Source organism: Copadichromis virginalis, linkage group LG5, assembly GCF_057382275.1.
Source record: "Copadichromis virginalis isolate Kocher_CV1m ecotype Utaka linkage group LG5, C_Virginalis_male_GT1.1, whole genome shotgun sequence".
NCBI classification, from domain to species: domain Eukaryota; kingdom Metazoa; phylum Chordata; class Actinopteri; order Cichliformes; family Cichlidae; genus Copadichromis; species Copadichromis virginalis.
Window position 1 is genome coordinate 22,185,531 of NC_140622.1, and position 9,164 is coordinate 22,194,694.

At 41.4% G+C, this 9,164-nt stretch overlaps 2 protein-coding genes across 2 annotated transcripts; both read left to right on the top strand.

Annotated features, from left to right (window-relative positions):
• Positions 1-1,614, top strand: fndc10 (fibronectin type III domain containing 10). Its single transcript, XM_085456716.1, has 2 exons — positions 1-68; positions 164-1,614. The coding sequence occupies exons 1-2, from the start codon at positions 61-63 to the stop codon at positions 849-851; spliced, it is 696 nt and encodes a 231-aa protein (XP_085312842.1). The 5' UTR covers positions 1-60; the 3' UTR covers positions 852-1,614.
• An 839-nt stretch (positions 1,615-2,453) lies between these two features.
• ssu72 (SSU72 homolog, RNA polymerase II CTD phosphatase) lies at positions 2,454-7,305 on the top strand. Its single transcript, XM_085456717.1, has 5 exons — positions 2,454-2,757; positions 3,548-3,691; positions 5,807-5,946; positions 6,048-6,166; positions 6,386-7,305. Exons 1-5 carry the CDS (start codon positions 2,678-2,680, stop codon positions 6,485-6,487), a joined length of 585 nt encoding a protein of 194 aa, XP_085312843.1. The 5' UTR covers positions 2,454-2,677; the 3' UTR covers positions 6,488-7,305.
• Positions 7,306-9,164: the final 1,859 nt, after the last annotated feature.

The window sequence follows — 9,164 nt, forward strand, 5'->3', positions numbered from 1 at the left end:
AAAATTGGCTGAAACAGACTAACGTGACTCCCAGCGATCAGAGCAGGCCACCATCAAAGCATGAAGAGGTAACAGGCCACGTGAAGAGCTCCTTGTTCAACACAAGTCGAGGCAATAGTAATAATAATAATAATAATAATAATAATACTGTGATATCTGACAGCCCTGGCAGGGCACCGAGATGGAGCCCAGAGGACGTGCCATCGCCGGTGTGCGCCTACAGAGTGATCGAGGGAGGCATTGGGGGGCAGCTGTGCTTTCGGCAAACTCTGTTTGGGTACAAGTGCTCTAAGGGAGAATGCAGGAGTGCGGTGTCTTTCGGGAGGCTGGTGGCAAATATTCTCAACAACGGCAGCGTACTGTTACAGTGGACCCACGAGTCCGAATCCACAAAGACTAAAGAGGCCAGCAGTCCTGGGACGAATGCGACAGAGGAGGAAACTCCGCGATCAGACTCTGTTTTCAGGGGTCGACGCCACAGACGCGGGGGCTACGAGGTAAGCTGCTGGTGGAATGGCAGCTACACTCAGTTTGAGTGCGCCGGTGTCCATCTTGGGTCGGGCTGCAGGGACTTTCTGCTCACCGAGCTGCACGAGAACATCCCGTACCGCATCTGTCTGCGCAACCTGGGCCGCTCCGAGCCAGCCGAGAGGCCGGAGCAGCGGGACTGCGTGGAGTTCACGCTGCCGCCGTCCGGGATGCAAGACATTGTGATCGCCATGACAACGGTGGGCGGGGCTATCTGCGTGATGTTGGTCATCATCTGCCTGCTGGTGGCGTACATCACGGAAAACATCATGAGCCCCGCGGCACAGCATACGTACTCCTACCGCGCTCACTCACATCACTGATGCACTAAAATGACCCACATGAACGCGCTCCGCGGTCATGTGTTATCTCTGTGGAGACTTGTTTCTGCCCCTGGGGGGAAAATGAACAGAGGGTTTTTTTGTAATCCATGTATCAATATTTCAAGTTATTTTCTCAATTTTGAGTCAGTTTTTGCGATAATAACCCAAAATTTTGTTTTTTCAGTGGCAAAAAGAGTTTTCTCAGCTGCTGAAACAAGTTTCCATAAATCTCGCAGTCATAGTTAATATCTATAGTAGTCCTGTTTTCCGTTTTTCCAGTATGACACACTCATCCTGTTATGACCTAACTGAAGCACAATCTACTGTGGCTCTGCTAATAACATGCCTTCTGAACCTCGCGAGGATGCACTGAACCAAAATTAGCCTACTGGTTATCTGCAGTTTGTAAATACGGCAGTTTACTGTGTCACGTTTGGTCAAGGCTGTCTGGGGATTGAATCGGGCAGCATGTCTACAGCAATACCAATAATGAAATGGCTCTGAGTACATGAGAAACAAGAGTTTTGCTAAATGGACAGTCGGTAAAAGTGTCCTTAATGGGACACCGAAAAATGAAACTTTACCAGTTAACACATTTCTCCACTCGAGTCAGTCACAACAGCACTGTTTTTGCTTTGTTTGTCATTTTCTGAAGGGCAATACAATCTGGTGTACAATCTCCAAATACTGTGCCAAACATCTTCAGTTAAACCACCTTTCTGTCCTGCTGTCAGTGAATAAAGTACTATGAGGTCATTTTTAATATTGAGAAGCTGTCCTTTTTCTTCTTCTTCTTTTTCTGTGTGTGTGTGTGTGTGTGTGTGTGTGTGTGTGTGTGTGTGTGTGTGTGTGTGTGTGTGTGTGTGTGTATGCGTGCACATACAAAACAAGAACCAAAAAAATTAAAAATAAAATTGACCCACAAAACATTACAATGCATGAAAACTACAGAAAAAGACAAGATGGTGACTTAAATATTACAAAAAGATTAGCTATTAAGTTTCATTCTTTCATGTGTAGACAGGCAGACAGATTTCTTTTTCAGCTATTCTATTTTAGATTTGCTGCTATGTTTGGGATTATTGTGGCTTGTTCAGATACAATTTTACAAACCTAAGTCATGACCATTTTTTCCCGGCTCCCAAGCAGCCCATACTTGTTCAGTCTTTTTCTAACTGGACATATCTGAGTTTGAAATGTAGGACTTTGATTTTGCTGGGAAGTCCACCCTGAACACTTGCGGCATTCTCCAATGTTTTCCACTTGTGAATGATTTATCCTGCTGTAGAGTGATGGCCTTAAAACAGTTTGGAAATAGCCTTGCAATGTCGTAGACAGCAGCCAAAACACAGCACTGTACGAACATATTAAATACAAAGTAAACGTTGTAAGACATGAAATGTGGAATTAATGGTCCCTGTGTTTGTATGCCCTGCTGCTAAAAGCCCGTTGACTGTGTCTGCTTACTGAAGATTTTAATGGTACGAGAGATTTTAGCCACTTCTACTGTGGCGAAAAGAGAAGGCCGAGCTCTTCCGGCATGTTTTCCTTACTGACGTTACGTGGCCTCACTGCGCTGAGAGCTGCGAAGCTCCGCCCTCAACATGACATCACTTAAAGCCGTATCCAGGGCAAGGTGCCGCTCCGCCATTTTAACTTCCTGCTTCTATAGAAGACGAGCTTGTCGCGCTGTATCTACACTCGAAAAGCGTTTTCGTTGATCCAAACAACTGGTTTTTTATTCTTTATTTCTCTCATAGAGATAAAAGTAACAGCCTCAGTTAGGTTTTGAGTTCATATCGGTTAGTTTCAGCCGGAGAGTCGCGATGCCGAGCCACCCGCTGCGTGTAGCGGTTGTGTGCTCGAGCAACCAGAACCGCAGTATGGAAGCGCACAATATCCTCAGGTAAAGATGAGACGGCTGGAAGAAGAGAGAAGGAAGGCGGCCAAAAAGTGATCGAAATCTGTGCGGCTTTCTGAGCCGTGTCGATGCGGTGACAGCCCGTCAGGCCTCGACGCTTTTTAACAATGGACTTCGAGCTCAGAGCGCCACACCGAGGCTGCAGCTCGACTAAAACTAGCTTTCTGACCGTGTTTCACAGGTTTAGGGTCGCCTAGAATGGTCTTAACTAAGATTCTGCTGTCAAACTGATTTTTAGAGAAGTCACACCAAGGCCCAAGTTGTTGGGTTGTATTCTCCCCCCACATTTTAACAAGAGCGCCCCCTGTAGGGAATCCTCCGAGAGGGAGCGTCTGGAGGTTTCACAGCGACGGCAGGCTCCGTCAGCTGCCTCATCCACCACATTTTATGGAGTTTTGTGTTGTGTCGATCAGATGTCACTACCAAAAAGAGCCTTTCAGCCCTCTTTAGATATATTCTTACTAACTGCACTGGATTAGAAAAACAGGCTGGGTTAAAAAGATCTGCAGACCAGGGTGACAAACTGTCACCTATTTTATTTTTTTTTATATTTAATTTCCTTTTTTTAAATTAAAATGGTCAGCTGAGGTGGAAATTGGTATTTTGAGGTGTCTTGGGTTTCATAAAGTCTTATTCTAAATATGTGAGGAGGCAGTTTACAGGGCTGGGTTTACAGGTTACGTGACTGCTGTGGAAAGACTTATTTCCTTGTGCTTTCGTAATATTTTCTCAAAGTTGTTTCATAATTCACTCTCTTGTCCTTTCCTCTCTGCAGCAAACGTGGATTTGATGTGCGTTCATTTGGGACAGGGTCTCATGTGAAGCTACCCGGTCCTGCTCCGGATAAGCCAAATGTGTATGACTTCAAAACGACATATGAACAGATGTACAACGACTTGGTCCGCAAGGACAAGGAACTGTATCCCCTTCCCACACACAACATCACACACATCCTTACACTCACATATACTAGGAGCCAGATAAGTAAACGTGGGCCGTGTATCTGTCTTGATTAGATAGTTGTTTTGGACACTGGGCAGTGAAAGGAGATGAAACCACGTGCAGGGATTTAAAAAGAAAAAAAAACATGATGGTAAAAAGGTTTGTTTTTAAATCTTTAACATGTAGGGTGTGGAGAAACGCCTTGCAATACAGCAGCGGTGCAGCAGTAAGTTTGCTTTGGTAAGAGCTAGGATTTTATTTGTTTTTATTTGAAATTGGTGTAATTTGGCTCACTGAAGTTTCCTGTTTTTGCTTGTTTCTGTTTATTTTTTAACATGTTTAGTTCAAGTAGTTTCAGTCTTTTAGTTATTGTAATATTTGTTTTAGGCAACATTTAAATAAGTTCAGAGTTGGTGTGAAAATGCAAACCCAACACTTTGAGGAGGGTTAACTCACATCCAGAGTCTCAATAAATGTGCAGCGAAGCCTCGTCAGGCAGGTTTTTACCAAACTGACAAAGACAAAACTCAGTCTGCCTGTGTATACGTTTTTTGTTTTGTTTTTTTCTTTTTTAAGTTTACTTTAGCTTTTAAGTTAATAAAACTGGTTCAGTTTTATTTTAAATTCTGTTAACTAAAAGGTTTGAGGGTGTTTTGTTTTCAGGGGGGGGTTTACCCCACAAACACCAGTTTTTTGTGAATTTGATGAGGCTGCTTAGCGTTACTGTGTAATGATTAATGCAATTATTGCATTTTAACAATACTTTAGAGTATTTGTACTGTTGAAGTAACACAAACTCGCCTTTTGTAGTTAGTCGTAGAGAATAAGTATTGTCTCAGTTATCAAAATTGTAAAACTTGATAAGGACAGAATATGAACTATTAGCAAAGAGGCTGAGTTTGCCCAAGTGGATGACACCCACTAACCCCAGAGGGGGGGAGGGGGGTGCATAAGGGCCATGAATCTAAGAGGTTGTTTTAATCTGTAGGCTTGAGTGCCCCAAGGTAAGTTAAAGATTATCAGTTTCTCCTCATTAGCATGTGGGATGTTTATGCTAATGCAAGGCACTCAGACACATTAGATAATTAGTGGTGTTCAACAAAGAGTACAAGTGTGTTAGTCTTCAGTGGCTGCACTTTAACTGTGCATGCATAGGACTTTTATTTATTTATTTTTACTTTAATGATAAAGTTCACATATTTTCTATCAGTAACCAGTAATCATGGTCCTTCTATTTAAACCTTCCTTTGTTTTAGTTCAACTTTTTTATTTTCTTTCTTTCTTTTTGTTTTTTTTAAATGTGCTAAAAACAGAAATCTGCCTTTAATTCATCTGGTTGTAGAGGCCTGCATGTTCAAAGGTCAGGCAAGTTTTCTCTGAGGTGTCATTTACTGTTGTGCTGCTGCTGGTCCTGTATTGTAGGTGTTTTTTCCCAGCCTGCATTAAGGTAAAGTAACAAATCTGTTCTCCTAAATAAGAAAATTACCCTGTGACACATGATTAACTTAAGTCACTGTGCTTGTATTTTTTTTTTCTGTATTTTCTGCTGTTTTGCATGGATATCTCACTGATGTAGTGCACAACAACTACTTTTATTTATTTATTTAGACAATCTCTTCCCATTTGTAGTGAGTGGGTTGTATAGTTTATAATCAAATTTTTTGAAAGAATAAAAAACAAACAATGGTGACATTGTCTGCATCAGCCTGGCAGTACCAGTGTGGCTTGTTAATATTAAAACTCTGGATTTAATGCTGTTTAAAAAAAAAAAAAGTAAACAATGTTCCTGAAAATCCATCCTTTCAGCTTGTTTTCTGACCCCTCATTGGTGAATAGTCTGCACCACTAGAGGGCGATGTAGTTCATGTAACTAGACGTCACTGAAAAGTGCATCGTGCCCCCTTGTGTAGTTTGATCGAGATGCACTTTATATAGATGCTGCTTGGACCAGTGAGTTCAGTCTAATTGGGTGCACACTGAAATCCTCTCTCTGTTGCTCTGATCAGTTTTATTTTGTTTTGAGTGTTTTGTTTTGGGGGGTTTCCCCTTCTTGCCTCGTGCTGTGTATTCCTTGACCCTCCTCGCTCTTCAGATACACACAAAACGGCATCCTGCACATGCTGGACCGCAACAAGCGGATCAAATCAAAGCCAGAGCGCTTCCAGAACTGCAAGGACAAGTTTGACCTGGTCATCACCTGTGAAGAGAGAGTCTATGACCAAGTGGTGGAGGGTGAGGTTTTGTAACATTACTCGGAGTCATTCACAAACCCACCGCTTTGCTGCTTCTCCAACTGTTACCTGCCTTTACCTGGTCTTTAATGTGTTTCCTAGATTTGAATTCCAGAGAGCAGGAGACGCTGCAGCCCGTGCATGTAATCAATGTAGACATTCAGGATAACCACGAGGAAGCCACACTGGGCGCCTTCCTCATCTGTGAGCTGTGCCAATGTGTGAGTGACAGCATCTGAGAACTTCTTGATGAGGCGTTTTCTTACAATTTTATTTTATTTTTTTTAAACAAATTACTAATAAATATACACGTAAATAATGTGCAACACTGTTTCAGTTGGCACTTAAAGAAAGGTTAAACGATCTTTGTGAGTGGTGGAAATGAGGCGTGTGCGTGCACAGGTGGTGTTTTGATAGCTGTCCCTTGTGCACCCCTGCAGATCCAGCACACCGACGACATGGAGAATGAAATCGACGAGCTCCTACAAGAGTTTGAGGACAAAAGCAACAGGCCTTTCCTTCACACTGTCTGCTTCTACTAAGACTCTGCAACAATTTGCAATAAACACAGACCGAGATCAGAAGCAATCACACAGAAGTATATGGACACACATGCATCATACTCCTCAGTCATCCATGACTCAGTGCATACAGGTTGTGTGCCTACACAACCACAGACACACATAAATAGCTTTGGGTCAGGACCCAACAAATGGCTGCTGTTGGACATATTGTTGATAATGGGTTTTTCCTCTAAGCAGAGGATGGACTCGCTGCTCTTGCTCTGCCTTTCATTCCTCCAGATCAAGGTCAGGCCAAGGTTAATCCCTCCAAATATCACAGGTCCAGTCAAATCACTCAACTATGTCTCCTCAGGGAGAGCCACAACACCCACAGGCCAGATTCAACAGCTCCTCCAGTTACTTTCATTTTTGTTTGGCACAGAATGTTTTTGTTTTTTTTCTTAGATCTATGATTAATTCAAGCATATATGCCAGATTTATTTAATATTTGGGAGGGTGTACATGTGTTTACATGCTGGAGGAGAATTATTTGAAGTGTATGCTTGTTTCTGTGCGACCATGTGTTTGTAGATTTAGTTAGGATTAAGTTTTAAGTGGGTGGGCTAATTAATAATGAATAACCAAACCTAGACCTCTGAGGCTTTCATCGGGTGTGTTTCAGATATGTGTTGATATTTAAACTCGATGCTGTATTTCTGGCCACAGTATTTTGTTTTGAGTTTTTTTTTTTTCTTGAACTGAAGCATTGTACTTATTTTCAAACTGCGAGCTCGGCTCAGAGTGCCTGATATTTCTTTTTTCCTGTATGTACATATGAATCTACTAAAGAACGAAGCCTCTCTAAGAAATCGTTCATGACCCTTTTTTTGACTTTATCAGTATTTAGTTCCTGCTGAGTTATTTAATTACAAAATGGGTATTAGATGACTAACAGCGCTGTTAGGACTGTTTTATGAGTGATGAGGACAAATTACCAGAATTGGATATAAAATATGGGCTGATCTTTAGATTTGAATTATTGATTCAGTTTGACTAAAGCAAATATATTAAAATATCAGAACAGAACATGGAGAGGCTCGGGTGGTAGAGTGGGTTGTATACTATTTGCAAGGGTGGGCATGTCTTCACCACATGCTGAAGGTGTAGGTCCTTCAGCATGGCAGTGAGGATACTCCCAGTGGTGGATCTGTAGAAATACTGGTATATTTATAATTAGAAATCTGCAAAAGCTAATAAAGTTCAAACATGAATGGTATGGAGTACAAACATTGCATCCAAAATATAGTGAAGTAGAGAGCAGCATAACATATAAAGTACAATGAAGGTGTACCTGAGTAAAGTACTGAAGTTAACATACTTGGGTACATCCAACTACTATTCTTTAATCCAGTGGTAATATGAGATAATACAGAAGTTGGGATATTTGGGGAAATTCATGTTAAAGAAGCCAAAACTCCACCTTTAAAAAAGTAGGTAAATAAAATAAAATAATACACACATTCCCAAAATTAAGAGTACTGCAACCCACTGAAACCAGAAAATCTCACAGGGCCCACCTAATCTTAAATTTTCGCTCTAGTCAAACAGAGAGCCTCATAAATTTACTTGAAAATTGCATTTAAAAAATCACTCAATGTAATGATTAATCACCTGTTTTAATTCACTTTTCATATAAATAAATACATATATATAAATGTGACTGTACATGTGAGTAATTTCAAACTGGATTTCTGTTATTAATGCGACCCACCTGCAGTACCTTTGCGGCCCTCCAGGGGGCCCCGGCCCACACTGGAGGCCTAACCCTAATCCCTCGCCCTAAGGGTAGGGTTACGAGTCCACTGAAATGCACTATCACAGAATTAAATGGCTCAGGTGGCTAAGAGCTCAGTTAGAAAAAAAGGAGGATAAAGGATTTCAGTAGATATAAAAAATAATGACATGGATACATGGATGAATAAATCGTGGATGAAGATTTTAAAAAAATAATTAAACTGTGAGAATAACAGTTAGATTGGGGGCCAAACACATTTTAGACACGCCCCTGCTCATCAGTGAAAATATAAAAGAGGGAAGGTGTAGGTCTGTTAGGTTACGTTGTGATGTGATCCTCGAGTTGGGGGACTTATGTTCATACTGGAGTGCAAAATTAAAACCAATGGAAGATGGACAAGAAAAGTTCAAAGTCATCAGGTGCTCAGTTTAGAAAAAAGAGAAAGGAAGAGGAGGAGAAACGAGCAAAAGATACAGGTAAGCAGATGTGTCATTGGATAATGGCAGGTCAGAATACTTTATTAATCCCTTTATTATGTGGGTTACAGTTGCTCCAAGAAGAAATGGTAAAAATAGTAACAGTAACAGACTAAACTCCAAACAATATGTTGCAGATTTTAATATTAATTAGTCATTGCCAATTGTTGATTTGTCCTGTTTTCATTGTATGACGAATTATGATGGCTGTTTGGTAGCCGTTTGCATACTATGCATACTCTCTCTCTTCATATATGTGTGTGTGTTTCTCTGGTGAAATTCAGTATGGTTCCGACAACAGTTTTATGTTAATGTACAATCCTTAATATGTTTTACGTGTGTTTGGGGGGGGGGGGGGGGGGCAGAGAGAGTGTTCGCCCAGGGCGCCAAACAGGCTAGGACCGCCACTGCGGATAGTGATAGTCGTATTTCAACTATTCTGTGA

Coding starts and splice junctions, on each gene's coding strand:
- ssu72 (XM_085456717.1), top strand. CDS start 2,678: ATGCCGAGCCACCCGCTGCGTGTAGCGGTTGTGTGCTCGAGCAACCAG. Junction 3,692..5,806: donor GTCCGCAAGGACAAGGAACT/GTATCCCCTTCC, acceptor CTCGCTCTTCAG/ATACACACAAAACGGCATCC. Junction 6,167..6,385: donor TCTGTGAGCTGTGCCAATGT/GTGAGTGACAGC, acceptor GCACCCCTGCAG/ATCCAGCACACCGACGACAT.